Source organism: Akebia trifoliata, chromosome 13 (genome assembly GCF_017979445.1).
Source record: "Akebia trifoliata isolate Shusen 1 chromosome 13, ASM1797944v1, whole genome shotgun sequence".
NCBI lineage: Eukaryota > Viridiplantae > Streptophyta > Magnoliopsida > Ranunculales > Lardizabalaceae > Akebia > Akebia trifoliata.
This window is the reverse complement of record NC_141387.1, coordinates 26,810,554-26,832,659: the sequence shown is the minus strand read 5'-3', so window position 1 is coordinate 26,832,659 and position 22,106 is coordinate 26,810,554. Positions and strand designations below refer to the sequence as shown.

At 32.7% G+C, this 22,106-nt stretch overlaps 2 protein-coding genes across 3 annotated transcripts; one reads left to right on the top strand and one right to left on the bottom strand.

Moving 5' to 3' along the window:
• Positions 1 to 3,418: 3,418 nt before the first annotated feature.
• Positions 3,419 to 6,064, top strand: LOC147388151 (2-oxoglutarate (2OG) and Fe(II)-dependent oxygenase superfamily protein). The gene is made up of 3 exons (XM_086421114.1): positions 3,419 to 3,918; positions 4,994 to 5,339; positions 5,528 to 6,064. Exons 1-3 carry the CDS (start codon positions 3,419 to 3,421, stop codon positions 5,777 to 5,779), a joined length of 1,098 nt encoding a protein of 365 aa, XP_086277240.1. The 3' UTR covers positions 5,780 to 6,064.
• Positions 6,065 to 6,261: 197 nt separating this feature from the next.
• Positions 6,262 to 11,335, bottom strand: LOC147388150 (putative E3 ubiquitin-protein ligase LIN-1). 2 transcript variants are annotated; one of them, XM_086421112.1, is made up of 6 exons: positions 10,115 to 11,335; positions 8,760 to 9,848; positions 7,838 to 7,988; positions 7,494 to 7,745; positions 6,792 to 7,101; positions 6,262 to 6,620 (listed from the first exon to the last, which is right to left on the bottom strand). In XM_086421112.1, the coding sequence occupies exons 1-6, from the start codon at positions 11,176 to 11,178 to the stop codon at positions 6,472 to 6,474; spliced, it is 3,015 nt and encodes a 1,004-aa protein (XP_086277238.1). In that variant the 5' UTR covers positions 11,179 to 11,335; the 3' UTR covers positions 6,262 to 6,471. The 2 variants fall into 2 exon arrangements, with proteins under 2 accessions (XP_086277238.1, XP_086277239.1); XM_086421113.1 differs by having other exon boundaries at positions 7,838 to 7,985; positions 10,115 to 11,333.
• Positions 11,336 to 22,106: the final 10,771 nt, after the last annotated feature.

Here is a 22,106-nt window from a genome sequence, read left to right as displayed (position 1 = left end):
GCTTACTTGGGGGGGTGGTACCCATGGATTTGGATGAAATATTAGGGGTGCAACTTGGTTCGGATTGATTTGGTTTAGAGCGAAATCAGTTTGGTCTAGATCCGAACCAACCCAATTTGACCTTAGTTCGGTTTGGTTCCATGGGTTGCTAAAAAACTTCATCAATTAATTAAAGAAAAAAATAAATTTTTCTTAATAAATTTTAAAATGAATTTTTGAATGCAAACATTCAAAAATAGATTTTTGGACCTGTTTTAACACTAAATTCAGATTTTTTTTAAGGACTATTTTAATGATGCAAAAAAACAATCTGATTTTTGGGTGCTTCTTTGTTGGTAACCAATCAGGTTTTTCTTTTATACTGTTTGTTATATCAAAAAAGGGGATTTTATGTTACAATAAAACAAATATATGGGATTAGTGTTGGTGCTAAAAAAAGTGGAGTTTGGATTGATGATATATATCTATAAAAACAGATTTTTAGGGATGTTAAAATGGTGCAAAACTCAGATTTTTTAGTGTGGAAAAGGTTGGTTTTATGTGGACCAGTTTGTGGATTCAAATACTAATTTTGTGAGACTGTTCTAAGGGGGCCAATAACTGACTTCGTGAGATTGTTTTGGTCACATAAAAATCAAATTGGAAGGATTATTTTGGTGCCTAAAACTTAAGATTTGGGACTGTTTTTTGTGGTGCAACAATACTATTTTTTAAGGTTAGAAACTAATTTTGTGGGGATTAGTTTAATACCACAAAACATAACTTCTTGGGACTGTTTTTTCCAATTAATTATATATGAGAGAGAGAGAGAGAGAGAGAGAGAGGAAGGAAGGAAGGATGACCTCAGCCACCGGAGTTGAGAAGCAGCCCGTAACCGCACCTCAACTGCAAGAGACGAGAGAGAGAGTACAGGAGGGAAAGATCAAACAAGGAAAGAGAGTAAGACACCATATTCTTTAGGGTTTTGAAAAAAAAAAAACTTATATTTTATTTTAAAATAATATGTTGGTTCGGTTCTCGGTTTAATTCGATTATTTACCAAGCCTGAGCCGAGATCTAAATCGATTCCACCAGTTTTTCATTTTTTAAATCCAAAATCGAATCATTACTTAATTTAACCCGAATCAAACCAACCCAAAATTCTCGAACCAAACCAACCCAAATTCACAGTTTAATTTGATTCTCAATTTAAACCTGATTAACTTGCACCCTTTTGAAATATGGTGCTTTAAGAGATAAGTTGCCTTGTCCCTCCTAATGGGACCTACCGTCCGGACACTTCCTTGTCATAAAAAAATTAATGTGTGAAATTGAGTGTATGCTAAGACCATACCATATTTAGAAATTAAAATCCATTTTCATTCTTAAAAAAAAATTAAAAATTATTTTATAATTTTACCCTTTCATATGTATTCTTTGCATATATCATAAGAGTAAAAAATTCATTTCCTTTTTCTTCTTCTTCTTCTTCCTCTCTCTCTCTCTCTTTACATATTCATCTCCTTTTGAATTTTATGAGAAGTTGAATTGATGGAGATTAGATTTTTTTTTTCAAATTATCTTACTTATTTGATTTATTGATTGATTTATTATTATTATTAATTTTTTGTATTTAATCACTAAGTAAGATGGAAAAATCATTGTTAAACCTTTCAAAACGACGATTTAGATAGAAGAACTCAAAGATTTTTGACATATTTTATTTTGTTGGTTTAGACCAAACTTGTTTTAGTTAATTCGGTTGGTACCTACTGAATATTGTCAAACAGATTCAATAGGTGCATAAATCAAATTCGACAAGTACCGACCGAACAAAACTTTCTTAAGTAAGTCTTTGTGAGTTATGCTAGATGCAAATAGAAAATTCTACATATAATTTTCTTTGAAAAATATAAATTGCTTTGATTCGATTGAATGGAGAGGTATTAAGAATAAAATAAGTACGATCAAAGCTTATTACCCTTGTTGAAACCTTTCTAGATGCAAAGAAGAAGAAGTAGTAGTACTAGTGTTCGATAGCCACTTGGGTGGGTGTAATGAGAACTAGTTAAAATTTTATGAATTAGATGTGTGCATTGAGAATTATAGTTTTTTAGGTGGATATATCGAGTAAGTGGGTACAGTGAGAAATTTAGGTATGTGCAAATAGAACGACCTATAATTAAAAGAAATAAGAAATTGATATGCTTGAATCCATATCACTATCTCCTTATGGGTAAGGGTGTCAAAGGATAGTCGAAAATTCGGATATTATCTAAAAATTTCGAACATCGGATTCGAATTCGGATAGTTCTATATATTCAAATCATATATTATTGGATACGGATTCGGATATTAACATTTCGAATACGATAATATTTGATTCGAAATAATATATAATATATACTATATACTATATAATATATAATATATATTATTTTATTTGATTTATTCATTATATAAATAGTGTAATATATAATATGTTTTTTTTTTTTTAATGTACAAATTATTTGAGTTCTAATTGAATATTATCCAATATCTGATAGGATAATCGGATTCAAATTCAGATAGAGTTTTAGAACATCTGTCGGATTCAAATTCAAATTCGGATATCAAATAAAATTTTCAAATGCGAATTCAGATATTACCATATCCAAACCGATAAGCATCCGTTGACAGCCCTACTTATGGGGCCATGGTATCCATTTTAGAGTTCATTGATCATCAGTCACATAGCATCCTTATGAACCCCATTTAATCTGTTAAATTTCACCAATTTTATCTATTTATTTATTATTGCATGATAAATACAATTCTCATTGGATCAAATCCTAATTTCCTCCACTACTCATTCTCATGAGGATCAGTTGAGTGAGACTGACTATCACTATCTCAACAAACCTCTTCCATCATCATCACTTAATCTTAAATTTCACCAAATATCATCATATATATATTTTTAATATATTCCAGTGTTGGTTGAAACAACCAAAGACGTTTTCCTTGCCATAGTTCGTTTACTATTTAATAGGAATGATTCGATGAGAACACGAAATAATTATTTATTGGAACCAATCGAGTCTCTTGAATGTGAACCAATTGAGAACCAAAAATCATCGAAAGTCAAAACCAAGAATCATAACCATTTAATGAGAAATTCTTTGATGGATCCGATTCTAGTTACATTGATTTGAGAATCAGATCCTTGATCTGCTTCCTATAGGTCCAAGCCTAACATGGACTAACTTTACACTTGTTAAGTAACAACGAGAAGTACAGGATCGTTATTAGGCATTTTGCTTGCTTACCCATATTTTATACAACAAAAAATTCTTCCCTACACTTTAAGAAAAAAAAACAAAAGGACAGTGGACATAGTGTATAAATTAAGGCCAACCCACCATTACATTACTACTATCAAACAAACATATTGTCCACTATGGCTCTGAATTTGGACGACTGTGATGCATTGTTGGATTTCATCATCAAAAGGGGCAATGGTGTAAAAGGCATGGTTGACTCTGGCCTATCAAAGGTTCCTGATAGATACATCCAACCTCCACAAGAACGAATTAACAAGTTACACGTGGAGAAACATGTACTTCCACCAATAGATCTATCAAAACTTGATGGACCTGAACATGATCAAGTGGTAGAGATGCTTGTAAAGGCATCTGAAACTGTTGGATTCTTCCAAGTTGTGAACCATGGTGTGAGGATAGAATTGTTGGAGGAGCTCAAGAAGTCAGCGTACCAGTTCTTTGACCAACATGCAGAGAGGAAGGCAGTTTATCTTAAAGGAGTTAGCCAAAGTCATGTTGTAAATTATGGGACAAGCTTTGTGCCAGAGAAGGAGAAGGCTTTAGAGTGGAAGGACTATGTTAGTATGATCTACACCAATGATGATGATGCCCTTAGATACTGGCCTGAGCAGTGCAAGTAAGTTTTGGACCACACACACACACACACACACACATAACTGGCCCATCAACTTTTAATTTTTTTTATTTTTTTTATTTTTTAAGGCAAAATTATGAATAAAATAGGGTTTTCTTATTTCTAATGCGCGCCCCACACACACACACATAGCTGACCCATCAACTTTTAACTCTTTTTTTTTATTTATTTTTTAAGGCAAAATTATGAATAAAATAGGGTTTTCTTATTTCTAATGCGCCCCCCCCCCCCCATAAAGAAAAGTTTTCAAGAATTAAAAATATCTTGTCTCAATTCTCTAACCTTACCTGAATTTTTCAATGGTCATTAAGAAATGTTCTGACGATTTTTGACAACGAATGATGAACGAAGAATGACATACTCATATTTTCTAAAATTTAGATGTAATTTTTTTATTTGATGTCTATTTCGCTATTATTACATATTCATTTTAGATATTTCATTAGTGAAAATAGTGAATTTGTTGCTTTTGCTAAGCTATGAATTCGTTGCATGTTTATTTTGCAAAACCAATGAATTTAATACTATTGAAAGTGTTGAATTCCTCACTAGATAGATCTTAATGAATTACCCAAAATGCATAAATAAAAATAGATAAGTGAAGTTCAAGTAAAAAAATTAGTTAACTACATATGATTTTGAAATATTTGCATGTCCCCATAAATTTTACTGTTTGGGTAAAATCTTTTGTAGTGCATTTACCTTTATACCCCTTTGATTTTAAAATATCAGTTATGTAACTTTTAAAAAAAGTATACTTTATTTGGGTACATGACTACTTCAAAATTGTATTTCATTATGTAATATGACCTAAAACACCCTAATTTAAAATTGGAAAAATCTAATCCAATTTTAATCAAGCCATTTTACCTGTTATTTCATATGCATTTTGAGTATTTCGTGAAGATTTGTCAAATGAAAAACTTCTCACTTTGAATAGTAGTGAATTCCCTGCTTTTTTTCCAAATAAAGTAGTAAATTTGTTACTTTTAGAATACCCATTTCAACCTATAATTTGTAACTATATGTTCATCACCAAAGCACCTAAATTGTACAGGGAAGCGGCACTTGAGTACTTAAAGACATCAACCAAGATGGTTAGATCGATAATAGAAGTGTTAATGGGGAAACTCGGAGTGACACTTGATGACTCGATGGTTGATGCTTACATGGGAGCAAAGATGGTCAACATGAACTTCTATCCGACTTGTCCAAATCCAGAATTAACAGTTGGTGTCGGCCGACATTCTGACATGGGCACGATAACTGTATTGCTACAAGATGGCATCGGTGGTCTATATGTGAAAGTAGAAGAAAACAGCAATGTTGGACACAAGGGAGAGTGGATAGAAATCCCTCCTATCCCCGACGCTCTTGTTATCAACATAGGTGACACCTTACAGGTCAGTACTATGTCAGGTTATAAATTTAATTTTATTCCAATTTTATGTCAAGTCATAGTAACAATCTAACAATTTCATAGATATACACTTTGAGGGATTGATGAAAAAATCAATACTGATATAAGTGTTTGTTATTGTTGAATATAAATCATCAACTCTCATTAGCTTTTGTGTGATGGTTGAATCAGATACTAAGCAATGGAAGATACAGGAGTGCAGAACATCGGGTTCGGACAAGTAGCACACAATCAAGGGTGTCCGTACCGTTATTTGTGATCCCAAGTCCGACAACCAAGATAGGACCGCTGCCACAAGTGGTTGAGAGGGATGGAGGAACACATTACAAAGAGTTCTTGTTTGTAGATTACATGAAAAATTTCTTTGGGAAGGCTCATGAAGGCAAGAAGTCTCTTGACTTCGCAAAGATCATTGCTTCTTGATGCCCAAGTCTTATTACAATGGAAGGTTTCATCATTACAATGGAAGGTTTCATCATTGTGTGTTTGAGTTTCAGCTTCTTGTCATGTAATAGCTCTTTGTGTTGAATAAAAAGAGCTATAATAATAAAAGTTTGGTGTCAGACATGAATCCAAACTGTTTGCTTATAAGCTTTAATTACATTTGTATACCAGCAATGCAACTCAGACCTGGTATTGGCCGTAAGATGCCCTATAATTGTTTCCCATAAATCTAAAGGAGCCTTTTTTCCCTAAATGGGAAGGTAGTGTGCCAAATCTAATCTCCCATGATATGTCAATTAGTACACTTGGCTTTTATTATGGGTTTGCCATAGATGGTTTGGGGCATTATGTTTCGCTGCTTTTGATTGTCACTAAATAATACTGACCTCAATTTTGGTAAATGCCACCATTTTCATAATCAGGTAATCCATAGTTTTTTTTTTTCTAATCAAGTCCCCTCAAGACAAAGATGTTTAGTTTGCTGAGAAAAATATTTTACAAAATAGTCTTAACCTACCCAAACATTTCTTAAACAAATGATGAGATATATGTATCTATACACCAGTTCTCTTAGATTACAAATACACATCTCAATATTCTAAAAAAGATGAGTAGGGAACATCCCCCTGTGCTTGACATGTCAACTCCAAAGTATCATTTTACAATACTTGTTAACTTGGTATAACGTCTAGCTCATACCCATGGTTCAAATCATTCATAGCTATTGAAAGAAGCTCTGTTGCTGTCCATGTCACTAGGGAGAGGTTGCGAAGATAGCCTACAGAATCTTTATCCAACACCAGCAATGTAGAAGGGCATTCTGTAAATTTAACAGAAAAACTGTCATTAAAAGTACCGAAGTTTGGGAAACCGTAACTCCATTAATTTTTTGTTTCATTTTAGACAAACCCATCGTGATTATGTATCTTAAATAGTAGATTTCTATGCAAAATTTTCTTCCCATTAAGGTAAAGTTTTGAAGACTACGTACCTGAATTCTTAATGACATTCAACAATGAAAGTGTAGCGAGCACTCTCTCCTCGAGTTGTCGATCATAGCTTAAGGTTTCTAGCAATCGTGGCACCAGGATCAAGCATGCCATGGATCGGAGACTTGCGTCGTGGATGGACTGGAGTGATGTGCTCAACCATGCAACCGTGACCAGGCTTGCCCGTGCCAAGTACGGGATGCCATTTGCTATGGATTCCGAAAGGGCAGTTAATAATCTCTTGTTTCCGCTCTTGAGCAAGACCGTTGTTGCTTTCCTAATCCAATCTTCTATTGTTTCTTCCTCTTCATTCTGATAATCATAGTAATGAAAAAACCATTTTGTAACAATGAGGAATTCAATGTAACAATCCCATGTCAAAAGTTCAAAAATAAAATCTCTTGGAAACATTCCTTCCCCCCTAATTTTTTTTAATAATCTATATTAAACTACAAAAGTAATAAAAGCAAAATTAAATAAAATGAAATGCACAGATTCGTCCTGATTCCCCTCCCTCTCAAGTCACTGGAACCCTAATTTTCGCATTTATATATATATATATATATATATATATATATATATATATATACAGAGAGAGAGAGAGAGAGAGAATGCTAACGTACAAGACCTCATGGGGATGTTAGCATCCTCCACAACCTTTAGTTGTTCAAAAATATCTTTAATTTTTTTTTCTTTAAGCATACCAATGATGTGACCGCATCAACAACTATTTCTTTGCCATGGAACGAATCCCCTGGGCTTTCATCGAACCCTGCTTGCTTCAACAGCCATGATTCTATTGATGCCTCTCCGACATAAGAGAAACGGCCTCCCAAGAGTAAAAGAGCTCTCCCTAAGTGTTCCTGGACCTTCTCATTGCATGTTTTGCAATCCAAAGCCTCTATAATAGCATCCATTACTTCTTCTCTATACATACTGTACTGCAAAGGATCACCCTACAAAATAATTGCTAGTTCATGTGGGTATTGTTCAAGAATAAAAAATATGTGAAAATCGAAAACCATAAGGACCAATTTGGAATGAATACCAGAAGATCAAGTTGTAATAGAATTGTTGCAATTAATGGTCGTTGTTCGAGTGGTGCACGGTGGAGGTGGACTAACAAAATGTGCATTGTGTTCAAGCATCCTCCATCATTCATTAGTCCATTTAAAAACTTGGTGATTTGGGTCCTTCTGCTAAGATTAGAACAACCCATTATTAGATTGTGAGGAACAGAGAATTACATTAAAAAAATATGAATGTTTCGAAAATTATAGAACATGGTGTAAACGAAATAATTCTTACAATTATACCCAGTTTTGTAAATAACTACTTTGTAGGGAAATGAGTAAAGTAGCAAATTCGCTGCTTTTTTGTTTAAAAGCAGCGAATTAACTGTTTTTTTAAAAGACGACGAAATCTAATCTTGATAATCAGGACGTAACTTTTGATCTAGTCGCCCATTTGGCTATTAGTATTCTTTTAGGGTAGTTCTTGAAGATCTATTCAATTGGAACTAACAAGCGGAACAACCTTTATTATTATTTTTTACATTTCATGGTTATTTTAGTAGTTTTGGGACAATTTCTTAATTGTCAAATTTAGTTTCAAGTCCACAAACTACTAAAATAACCCCGAATTTCAAAATTTGAGAATGGTTGAACCAATTTTCATTCCAATTGGATAAATTTTGGTGAGCTACCCCAAAAGAATATATAATAACAGCCAAATGGGCCCCTGAATCAAAGGTTACTCCTTGACCATAATCAGGATTCGATTTCGTTGTTTTTAAACAAAACAAAACAAAACAACAAAAAAAAAATCTAATTCGCCGATTTACCCATTTTGTAATTATTTTCCTCATACTCATTTCCATAATTTTTTACAAACTTGGTAGCTTTTTTCGTAAAACACCCATGAAATATAGGCTCAGAAATACCCAAAGAAGCTTTGAAGGAAAAACATACCTGTTAAGACAGAGCAGCTCTGTTAGTAAAGAAAGTGCACACCAACTAGACTTTGTTTGGTTTCCAATGAGTTCAAGAATTGAAGCCTTTCTAATATTGTTGGCTAAATAGTGTCTACAGCAACCATCAGCTCGAACACAAGACAATATAAACAATGCAGCATTCCCCCTCTCATTTTCGTCACCCATTTCGAATCTTCGAACCAACAAACTTAAACCCCCAAGCGAAATAATCTTTCTTGCATTCTCGACACTTCTGTCCACATCAAAACCCGTAAGAATCTGGTCTAATAAATAAAATGCTGCAACGTGAGGACTGCATCGAATGCTAAACAACGTCTGCATCTGATCTCCAAACTCTAATACCCGAAGTACTAATGGAATCCATTCCATCGATAACATCTGTTTTGCTTTCGGCTTTAATAGATAAATCAACACTGATGTTTTTAGAAAAAGACTACTACTCCTTAGATGGGTTAAGAAGATTTCGAGTTGTGGATCAGAGTTTAATACTATTTGTCTATTTAAATCATTCCGTCCTACTAATTCTGCCAAAATTGAGATTGCCAATTCTAGAACTTCTTCGTCTTTAGAAGCAAATAAGACCTCAAGCATACCCTCAATTATAGGTGATTTTGATAATGAGGTTTCAATGATGGGATCCCCATGAGAGTCCAACCATGTCTTGGCAATGACACGAATTGAAATCTCACAATCGTTAAGGCAATCTGAGGTGCAAATAGTGGTAATCGCGGTGATGAAATTACTTGAAAGAGGATTGTTGTTGAGTTCATTCTTGGCTAAATGACTCCTTTGGATAAAGCCATTTGTAGGTTCACTTTGGCAAAAGAGGGAGCGTAAATAGTCTGATTTATTGGTTTCAGGCCACAATTCAACTTTCGGGTTCTTGTAATTTTGGCTTGACAACCTTCGATGAACAGAACTGTTCAGATTGAAGTTATCTTCATCTTTACTTCTCTTTTCCTCTTCATCCAAACCCCTTGTATCAGTTGAAACCTCATCCCTAGTACGTTCAAGCTCCAGTGATTGTGACTGATGCTCGTTCGTGGAGCCAAAAACAATTCGGTACCTTTATAGACAACAAATATGATCATAGATTAATAAGAGGAAAAAAAAACAGACAATTGTAACAAAACGATAGCAACCGCAACAATAATCGAAGAAAAGAAATAAAATAGTGATCAAAGATGGAAGCACATGACATGAAGATTTATGTGATTCCCGCCAAGATTTGAGGTTCCACAACTCATAACACATGTTACATTTTATTAGAACATAATAATGGAAGTTTTCAAGCAATTATTTAATAAAAAATGTCAAAATAATTTCACTTACAGGTTTTTATTGATTGAAGAACCTGTGGCAAAAGACCCTGATGACCTCCTTTCATGAAATTCGTTACTCGGAATCGATGGTAAAGATACAGAAGGGATGGGTGGGGCTTTAACACCACCAATCTTAAGCCATTCTTTATAATAAAGAGCAAATTGTTTCGTACCCAAGTCCATTCGATCATTGTAAATCTTACTTATAGTCTTCATCCTTCTCTCTTTCTCACTAGATCTAGAATTTGAGAGGAAGTCAACTTCCTTGATGTACCATACTTTGAGATGTAAAAGATGGGGAAGAAAGAAACGCTCCCAAAGGTCTGGAAGTAAATGGGTTCGTGCGAGAAACGGCGAATCGCAAAACACTTGAAGAAGATGCCTCGCCGATATCCTATCGTTCTTCTCAAGCTTATACACAATCGAGAGGTAAAGCTGTGCACAAGAAGAGAGATTCGAATTGGGTATTCCACATGTAGAACAATTCTTCAAATTTGGAGAATTTAACGAGGCAACAATGCTCAATAGTCGTATCGAATTCTTCAAAGATTTCATCTTCGATTCGTTTCTCTTTAACCGATTCTCTACCGTTCTCTCGATGCTCTCCATACCCAATTCCATTTTTTCAATTATTTCATTATTAGAGTAATCTTCTCTTGTCCCCAAACAAGAATTCGATTTCTCTTTAATTGTTTCTCGAAAACTCTCATCCTTTATAAACCGTCCAATGTACCCACTAAGTATCGAGATAACAGCTCGAACAGCAACTTCATCGATAGCTGGTTCATCTCTCCATGGCTTCTCTGATTCAAATGACTTAGAATTCGATCTATCCGATTTAGATCCTCTCCTTTTCGAAGAAGACGAAACAGACCCATTTCCTAAAAAGCTCTTTTCGGGCTTTTGTTTGGAGAAATTGAAGTTTTTTCGATCATGGCAGATGTAAATGGGCAGTGTTATTGAGTCATCGGACGCAATTCGGTAATCTTTTTTCGACTTAATAGATCTTTGATTGTTAGAAGGTGTACGACGTTCAAATCCTTCTTGAGACAACAATTCATGTAAAGAAGCCATTTTTGTGTGGAGTGAAGGTTGTTTTGGAAGGATGAGGTGAAGTTGATGAGCTCCACAGACATTCTCTTTGAAAGAAAAGTTAATAATAATAATAAACTTCCAAAAGAAGAACAGAAAGAGACGAAGAAAGACAGAGAAGAAGGGAGTGGAGTGGGTGCTTGAGTGGATTATCCGAGGCAGTTTTAACCGTTTCTACTTTTCTCTCTTTAAAAAAAAAATAAAATAAATAAAAAATATTATTGCCACGTGTTTGACTGATAACATTCTAATCACAGACCTTCCAAAAATGGTCCAACACTGGGTTGAGTCTATATATCATATGACTCACTTGGGTTTGAATCATCTCAATTTCATTCACGAATGAGACGAGATGTTAAGATAGAGATTTAATATAATATAGGGGCATATTCGACGCCCTACTATTTAGCCTATGTGTTTTGTCCTACATGGGGTTAGAAGTTTCGAAATGAGCTGATTTTTGGTGAGAATGATCTTCTCATCATAGAGATCATCTCACAAAAAATCAGCTCATTCTAATCTATGTAAGACAAAACACATAAACATAGGATAGATAATAAGGTGCCGAACATTTTATATGTATACATTTTTAAAATAGATGGTTCAATTGGATTTTGTAATAAAAGTCAAGAGTTGTTATAATTGACTTCCTTCGACACTGCCCTCAACACTATGCTAAGGTGGCGGTGTGTAAAGAATCATAGATTTTTTTCTTGAGATACAATATAAAACTCTATTGTTGTCTGCAAACTACTACATCAGTGCAGTGTCCAAGGAAGTCGATGCCACATTTACCAATCGATTAATTAATGAATCTCTAACTTTGATTAATGTTATTATCAGGGTCGGAGCAAGGATTTTCTTGTAGTGAGAGCAAACTATGGTTAGCTGTATAGTTGAAGAACTTGAAGATGAATGATTTTAGGGAGAGATTTAAAGATTTTTTTATTAGAAGTTGAAGAAAAAGATATTTAGGTCATTTCAATTAGTATATGAGAAGGCTCCGTCAAGAGACAATGCAACGGGGAATTAGAGGGAGGTGAGGGTGTAGGAGCAAATGGGGAAAGAGTTGAGGGAGTGAGGAAAAATAGGGCATATAATTAATTGAAAATATAGGGGGGGTGTCTCAAAGTTTTATGGGCCACTTGCCCCCCACCAACTCCTTACTAACTCTGCCCCAGGCTATTATATATGACAGTAAATGACTGTGATTCAAGGAAAAGGTATACTTAGGCATATAAAATTTTAATGTGAGTTAGGTTTCATTAGCCTGTGAAAAATGACTCAATAAAAAAAAAGAATTAAAAAAAATCACAATCCTGATAATGTAAACATGAAATGCATGCTTTGGTAGGGACTTTTCCTCAACCAATTTGATACAGTTTTGATCAATCATTAATTTAATTTAATTTTTAAAGTTGAGTGTACATTTTTCTCCACTCTCGAGTATGTCATATCTCAGTTAAGCCCCATGATCCTCTTATATTCACGATTCTTGGAATAGTTAATTGTTTTACATGATATTAGAGTACTAGGTTCATATAAGACCACGAGTTCTATTCTTTCTATACTTGTGGGGGAGGAGGAGTGTTGAGTAATATTTTTTCTCTCACTCACAAATGCGTCATATTCCAGTTAATTAAGTGCCGTGACTCACTTATATTCATATATGGGTCTTATTGGACACATGTTAAGGTGCAAAAAATACAATTTGGAAATTGGAATCTTGAGGTATTTTGGTATAAAATAAATTTTTAAGGGCATTTTCGTTACAAAATTCAATTTTCAAAGTTTATTTATTGCACTTTGGGGCAGCCGTTAACAAAATCCTTCATATATTCATAGTTTTTTCTCTTTCTCCAACATATCAATTTTTTGGAATAGTTGGTTGGTTAACATTAATTGTGATTTTTCACATTTGAAAAGAGCTTTAAATCCTATTCACTATCGTTTCGTGAACAGGATTTAAAATTAGGGAGCGGATCCTCTGTGGTACTACTTTTCTATAGTTGCACGTAGTGATTTCTCTACAGTCTTGATTGATCACTTTTGAAAATCAATGACACCCAAATCTTCTTATTTTGTGAGAATAGATCAGATTTGAAAAAATAAATCCAAAAAAGTCTTTGCAAAACCATAGTCAAAGGTTTTGAAAATCAACGGCTATGAACTCTTAAATTTATATGGCATGGGTTTAGCGTTGTGTTGATATGCACCAAATCTTAACCGCCTAAAAATGCTACACAGAACTTCAAGAAATAAATACTACAAAGGATCGACTCCCTTTAAAACCATGGTTGTGGTCAGCCTTGTTACAAGAGATGTAACAAAAATCGCACTAAACAATGATTTATGTCCATATAGCATTTGAGCCTCTTAATTGCTTGATTTTTTTATCCGTTGGACTTGGAACTCTTTTTAGATTTTAAATCCAATGGGCATGGATCAGGCTGATTGGTTGATGCTTTGTTTGGTCACTCAGTGCCTTTCTACCTGCATTTTGGTTTAAAAACTCTCGCGAGGCCAAGTTGACTCAAATGAGTTATTTTGTTCTCAAAAGGCACTGTTCGATGATTTGGAAATATTGGACTAGTCAACTGAAATTTATAATATAATATGATTGATTTTAATAATTCAGTTGATTTTATTGATAAAAATAATATTTTGAGTTTGACATCCACCGAACCACCTTATAACAATAATTTTTTATATAATTATTTCAATAAAAATATATATTGTGTGGTCGAAATCCGATGTACGACTGCGATTGACCTAATTGTATTAATTCAAAGTCGTTCCTATCACTTCCCTCCTTGCGGTTGCGTGGTACCTGTCAAACCCACTTCGACGTTCAAGTTAGAGAAGAAGAGGAATAGTCAATCAGTCTCTTTAGCGTGCTAGACTCTAATCTCCCCAGTCGGATCCCTTCTAACAATGCTTACTATGCTATTTATCACCCTAACTCCTTTTTTAGGGTTTTCCTCTCTATAAGTTATAATCATGGAATCCCTATTAATTCTGCAGGATTGTTTACCTAATCAGGATCCTCTGGTTCGACTATGCTTATCTGCTAAGATCCACTCCAAGATTGGTGTGCACGCAATAGTTTTACGGTTATTGTTTTACCTGGCCTATCCTGCTTGGTAGGCCTAGTCAGGCTTATTGGCGTGTTGCCCTGCTAGGCAGGTTAAGGAGGTCTTGGCTTTGACCTGCCCTACTGGCAAGGCTGTGTCTCGTAAACTGTTCCGCGCCTGGTACCATTTAGTCAACTAGGACATGTGTATGGCTTAGATTAATGCGTAATTATTTTCCTCTACATATATGAAATAAATAATTTCAAATCGAAATTTGGTTTGACACGTCTAAAATGGAATGATTCGAATGATAAAACTTAAAATCAATGGCGGATGATACAAGACCAAGTACCGAGTTTAAAGTACTATAAATCAATGTTTTCTCGATTGGAGTTGAATGCCCAAGGAGCCGAGTCAATTAAAATTGGGCAAGCTAACATTACATATTAGTTTGTAAAATAAATTTAAAATAACTAATATGTTCCTTTTGAAAAAGTACATTTATATGACAAAATATAATTGTGAACCCCCCAATCTCTTTATACCTACAAAACTGTAGTTGCTATAATTTTGTGGAGTCTAGAGATTGAGACAAATGAATGGGTTCACACAACCTCACTTTATTATCTTTCATCTTCTTCCCCTTTTTATTTTATTGTCTTTCGTCTCATATCTCTTTCCCATAGTTTTCAATAATACCTCTAACTTTATTACATTTTCTTTCCCTTCAATAATACCATCTAATTTTAATATTTTTCCTCTTTTGTGGCTCGGACAAACTCTAATATATCTATATAATAAAATACAATAGTGGATTCCACTTTCTTTATACCTACAAAATTGTAATTCAAGATTGAACTATAATTTTGTGGCTATAAAGATTGAAACAAATGAGTGTGATCCACATAATTTCATTTTATTGTCTTTCCTCTTCTTCCATCTCAATCTTATTATCTTTCCTTCACTCTCTTTTGTTCATTCTTTTTTAATAACCCTTCTAACTTTACTATCTTTCCTCTTTTACCCTAGTTAACCCCAAAGAGGATGCCGTAAGTTGACACGGGTAAATTGTAATTTATATAATAAAACACAATGGTTGTCCCTCTGTTTTATATCAATCTATATATTCCCATAAAAAAAGTATCTCACCAGAATAATTTTATCATTATTATCATTTTCTTTTTCTTTTCAAAAATATCCTAATTTTATTGTCTTTTCGCTTATCTTATTTTCCAATATAATTCGATAAGTAAATCTGCTCTTTCAATATGTGTGTGTGTAGGTGTATATATGTGTTTTATGACAACAAAGAAATGAGCAAATCAACACCTTGAATTGATAAGTCTACTTCGCTCTTATTGAATTGTTTGACAAGTTGTATCCCATCCTCCAAAAGAGATTGGAGTATCTATTCTTCACTAAAATGGATGCGAGCATAAATTAAAATGAGATGGGTAGACTCCAAACATATAGTTAGGTGTTGGTTGTCTCTGTGCAATCAATTCAATTCCTTTGACCTAAGTTACCTTTAAGAAATCTTTTTTTTCCTTCCATCCTAGCACCTATAGGCTGTCAATAGATGCTTATCAATTCGGATATTGCCTTTTGACCTAAGTTACCTTTAAAAAATCTCTCTTTCCTTCCATTCTAGCACCTAAGGCTGTCAACGGATGCTTATCAATTTGGATACAATAATATCTGAAGCCGAAATTTTTATCTGATATTCGAATTTAAATTTAAATTCGACAGATGTTCTAAAATTATATCCGAATACGAATCCGATTATTTTATCGGATATCGGATAATATCCGATGAGAATTCGAATAAGTTGTATATAAAAAATCATAATTTTTTCTTATCCAACTAATTTTTCATTGTTTAAAAAAAACTTATTATATATTATATTATTTATATAATAAATAAATAAATAAATAAAATAATATATATTATATATTTTTTCGAATCAGATATTATCGGATTCGAAATGTTAATATTCGATTCCGTATTCGAATATACAAAATTATCTGCATTCGAATTCAATATTCAAAATTTTCGAAATAATATCTGATTTTTCGAATTCGAATTGGATTCGAATTTTCGACTATCCATTGACACCCCTAGTAGCACCTCAGAATTTCATTAAATGAAGTCCACTTTATCAGTGCTTCACGTTACATGCGAAGCTAAGTTTTAAAGTTAAGATTTGTTTATATGTCGAAGTTGATTTATGATAAATCACACAAGAATTCTGGAAATAGTTAAATTAAAACAAGTCAAGTCGAAATTAAGTGCAAAATATCAGTGCATCTGCCCACACCAACTTGTAGCAATTAGTTACATTTGTTTTGTTTTGTCATGTAGAAGTCAATAACCTCCTTTTCTAATTTAACAGCCACAAGTCACCTGATTGGGTTAAATTAATTTGGTTCATAGATATATTGACAGGACGAGAGCTGGAGGACCACGCACACTTTTAAAACTGGCCGAGTCGACTCAAAATTTAATCAAGTTGACTTGATTCAATTTGAAACTGAGGTGACTCAAACCCAAAAATCATTTTGAAGGAACCAATTTGCCAAATAATCCCTGCCAAATGGATGATATTAGGTTTACTCCTGCAAAATGCAAGATTAGATTTACTCCCTTCATCAGAAGTTGACTTTTTTTTTCATTTCCCTTCAAATTTTGATTTAGTGATTTAATTTTTTAAAGAATATTTTGAAGGAAAAAATTCAGAATTAAATCATCACAGAAATAAACGTTAACTTTCGTTCAAGGGAGATAAACCTTATCTTGCATTTTAAAAGTGATAAATCTAATATCACTAATTTCACAAGGGTTGTTATTAAATTACCTTAATTTTATTGTGGAGAACAAAAGTTGTTTATTATTAATTATTTAAAATCTATTTTTAAAGTTAATTATTTTAGAGAAATTTACTAATTCGTAAGGGAGAGATCTTGAAATTATATCTATGGTACACATATAAATATATTTACACAATCATATTTTATTATTATTATAATTATTATTTATTATTTAAAATGATAAGATAATTGGAGAATAATAGATATTTCATCAAATTAATATCATCCCCATTTATGATTTTTAATAATAATATTTTACCTATTCAAAAAAATTAAATTATTTATCAAAAACATTTTATTTTGACTAACTTTGTAAATAGTTTTTAGTAAAAAGATGATCTCATCATATGTATCTAGAAGTAAAATATCTATGGTTCCATCCACATCTCTTTGTCAGTTCAATGTCGAATGCAGAGCTTCAGTAGTCACTTTATGATTTTGCATTCTTAATCAATCATCTTTATTTTTAATAAAGAGAGATTTATCGAACAGGCCTATTTATTATACTTTTATTAGACAAACTCTCTTACTTTGTCAAGTTTATTATGGAATGGACCTTTACTTTATGAATCAGGCTAGCATGACAAGTTTAGTAAGATTTTAAATCTTATTAAGATTTCATGAAAAATATTATATTAATATCTATATATATATATATATATAGTCCCATTCAGCAACAAACATTTTGGCAAAACATTTTTCAAAACATGGGTTAGAGGTTTTAGAATGGGCTGATTTTTGGTGAGGATGATCTCTATGGTGAGGAGATCATCGTCACAAAAAATCAGCCCATTCTAAAACTTCTAGCCTCAGTTTACAAGTTGAAAAATCGTGGACCATCCCTTTTTTGTAAACCATTTTTGATGGGGTTAGAAGTTTTGGAATGGACTGATTTTTGGTGATGATGATCTCCTCACCGTAGAGATCAGCCTCACCAAAAATCAGCCCATTCCAAAACCTCTAACCCATGTTTTGAAAAATGTTTTACCAAAAAATGGACGGTCCACGATTTTTCAACTTATAAATTGGGGTTAGAAGTTTTGGAATGGGCTGATTTTTGGTGAGGATGATCTCCTCACCGTAGAGATCATCCTCACCAAAAATCAACCCATTCCAAAACCTCTAACCCATGTTTTGAAAAATGTTTTGCCAAAATATTTGTCAAAATGTTTGTTGTTGAAAGGGACCCATATATATATATATATATATGGGAGCGGTTCGGCAGCCCTAAAGTTTGCCAAGTTTGGTGTCAAATATTTTTTGTAAATCACTTTTGATGCGGTTAGAAGTTTTGGAATAGGCTGATTTTTTGTGAGGATGATCTCTACGATGAAGACGTCATCTTCACAAAAAATCAGTTCATTTTGAAACTTCTAACCCTAGTTTACAAGTTGAAGAATCGTGAATCGTCCAATTTTTATAAATAACTTTTGATGGGGTTAGAAGTTTTGGAATAAGCTGATTTTTGGGGAGGATGATCTCCTCATCATAGAGATCATCCTCACAAAAAATCAGCTCATTCCAAAGCTTCTAACCCATATTTTGAAAAATGTTTGGCACCAAACTTGACAAACTTTAGGGCTGTTGAGCCGTCCCGTATATATATATAGGGAAATGTTCAGCACCCTAAGTTTTACCACACACTTTAACAAACGTTTTTTGTCCTACATGGGTTAGAAGTTTTGGAATGGGCTGATTTTTGGTGAGGATGATCTCTATGATTAGAAGATCATCCTCCCCAAAAATCAGCCCATTCCAAAATGTTTAACCCCATGTTTACACGTTGAAAAATCGTGGACCGTCTATTTTTTGTAAACAATTTTTGATGGGGTTAGAAGTTTTGGAATGAGCTGATTTTTGGTGAGGATGATCTCCTCACCATAGAGATTATCCTCACCAAAAATCAGCCAATTCCAAAACTTCTAACCCATGTAAGACAAAACACGTTTGTTAAAGTGTGTGGTAAAGCTTAGGGTGTTGAACGGGACCCATATATATATCTTGATCTTTATTCAAAGTATTGAAAATTAATGGTTATGGAAGTCTCAAATTTACATTTAAAATTTAACAATGAAAATTAATTATTATTATTATTATTTTTGAATTATTTTCTTCAAAATTTTAAGAATTTTTTCTTTTATAATATTGCGGCATCAGAATTTTTTTTTTTTTTTTTTAATGTCAAAATTGATGTCGTTAAGACCCATTCCAAAGTACATGAGTTTTAATTAAAGCTTCAATTTGAATTTTACGGCGTGGAACGTCTTACTTCAAGAGTTGTTAGCTAACAAACTTGATAAAATAAGATTCCTTTGGAGACATGAATAATCGAGTCGAGTTTTAAAATTATTGAGTCAACATCAATGAGAAAGTGGGCCCAATAAAATTTCCATATATTAGGTGTGACCACCACGTGGGGAGTGGGGCACATCTACGTGATATCACCCTATAGTTCCTATGATGGCTTGGTTTCAAAGATTCGTACAAACAAACGAAGGAGAAAGGACAGAGGAGCGGTCGCATTACATGGATAAGACCTAGATTGTGGGTATCACCTCCTCTCGTTTCCCGATGCCCTCGCTCGTCTTCTTCTCTCACAGCTGGCTTTGAAATCCATTTTGTTATGTGTTGGAAATTATATCACCCAACACCAATGGTAACAGGTAGGGTCCGGCTATTCGCATCCTCATTTGTAGGGCTGTTAACGTATGCTCATCGATTTGGATACAATAATATTTCAATTCGAATTCAAATTCGAATTCGAATCTGACGGATATTTTAAAATTCTCTTTAAATTCAAATCCGATTATTCTATTGGATATTGGATATTGGATAATATCCGATCCGAATTCAAATAATTTGTATTTAAGAAAAAAACATAATTTTTCTTTATCTAATTGATTTTTTATTATTAAAAAAAATTATTATATATTATACTATTTATATAATAAATAAATCAAATAAAATAATATATATTATATATTATTTCAAAGCGGATATTATCGGATTCGAAGTACTAATATCCGAATGTATATTCGATAAGGATTCGAATATATAAAACTATCTGAATTTGAATCCGATATCCGAAATTTTTGGATAATATTCGATTTTTCGAATTCGAATCGTATTCGAATTTTCGACTATCTAGTGACACCCCTACTCATTTGTGCTCATTGCACCCACCTAAACACATATTTTTGAGTAGGGACGCATAGAAGAAAGTGGGTGCAATGAATATAAAGATAGGTACAAATAAGACGACTCTAACTGGTAGGGATGTACATTTGGATCCACCCCGAACTAAATTGAAACAAACTTTTGGGTTTGAATTTAGGTTTAGCTAAAATCAAAATCGAACTCCCATTTTTGTAAAAAAATTTATTAAATTTAGAACTAAATTCGAAATTTTGGGTTTTGTTCAGATTCAATTAGGTTGGAATGGAAATTAAAATGGTTTTTTTTTAATCTTATAAAATAAAAAGAACAGACTTTTGAAGTATATAAGGTTCAAAGTTTAAAATAAATATTTAAAAATGTTCATGCTTATAATATTTTTTTTTAAATGAAATTTAAAATTATATTTGAAATCTTTAATCGTGTAACTTAAATTATTTTAATAAATATGAAAATTAAAAAAAAAAGTTTTAATGAAATTTAATAAAATAAATAGCATAAAATTGAGACATATACTATAAATTAAGAATTTATAAAATCAAAATTCTCATTTTTATTGATTTAAATAATAAAATTGCATTGCATAAACATGCAATTGATAGACACCAACATAAATTAAGAATTAATAATCACATTTCTCATTTTTATTTATGTAAATTGTAAAATTAAATTGAGTAGACTTACAATTAAGAAAATGGGGAGGTATTGCATCACAATTAGGGATGCTCCCCTTTCTTGATATCCACCAATCTTTCAAACAAATTATTGCATTCACCGTCTTTAAAATCAGACGACTTCTATATATTAAGAGAATTCTTCCACTTATGCTAAACTCTGATTAAGAAACCATTGTAAATTCAAAAATCGTAAGTAGATCACGTATCATCACAAATAACTTGTGATATTATACGCTATACCCCTTGCATCAATCTAATACATTATAAATATTTTGATCCCAAACTTTCAATGAATCAAAATTCAAATAATGTTCTAATTCGGATAATGAATTACTTTGGGTAAGAGGTCTAATAAATCTTGATAATAATCGACGAAACGTGAATTTAACACTGGAAGAAGAAGAAGATGCTGCATTACTGTTATCTGCACCTAAGTTACATTCATAAATATCAAAAAATTTAAATATATATTTTTTAATTTTATCTAAATAAAATTTATATTCATCACGATGAGTTAATGTTAAAATAATTTATATAGCCCTTGTTTTATTATATTCATTCATTTGAATAACATTATAATTATCAGGAATATCATTCAAAAGTTGTTTAATTAAACCTAAATGCAATAAAATTCAGAAATTGTAACATATTTAACACTAAAAAAGTTGATTGTAGCTTCAACACGAATTTGAAAAATATTATTAATTAGAGTTTGATATTGTATTACTTGTTTTAGCATAGAATAAGTTGCATTCCAATGACGTGGTGCATCTGATGGTAATCTTATCGATTTCAAATTATATAATCTATCAAATTCATCAAACATTTGCAAGAATTTTTTTTTTCTCATAGAAATATACTCAAAGAATTCACATAAGTATGACGTGCGGCAGAGAGAAATAAAGAGAAAGTCACCCATTGCCCTATTTTCTATTTTGCCTTGCCCATGTTCATCGTTCCCCTCCCCTCTTTCCTTTCCAACACAGAACTAAAGACAAAAGGAAAAAAAAAAAAAAACAAATGAGGGTTTAACTATGCTCCACAATTATCAATCCTCATTGAAATATATATGAAAAATTCTTCATTTTGGATATCTTATGCAGTGTATGTATTTCACA

Coding starts and splice junctions, on each gene's coding strand:
- LOC147388150 (XM_086421112.1), bottom strand. CDS start 11,178: ATGGCTTCTTTACATGAATTGTTGTCTCAAGAAGGATTTGAACGTCGT. Junction 7,102..7,493: donor TTGATGCGGTCACATCATTG/GTATGCTTAAAG, acceptor TATGATTATCAG/AATGAAGAGGAAGAAACAAT. Junction 6,621..6,791: donor GAATGTCATTAAGAATTCAG/GTACGTAGTCTT, acceptor TTAAATTTACAG/AATGCCCTTCTACATTGCTG.
- LOC147388151 (XM_086421114.1), top strand. CDS start 3,419: ATGGCTCTGAATTTGGACGACTGTGATGCATTGTTGGATTTCATCATC. Junction 3,919..4,993: donor TACTGGCCTGAGCAGTGCAA/GTAAGTTTTGGA, acceptor TAAATTGTACAG/GGAAGCGGCACTTGAGTACT. Junction 5,340..5,527: donor ACATAGGTGACACCTTACAG/GTCAGTACTATG, acceptor TGGTTGAATCAG/ATACTAAGCAATGGAAGATA.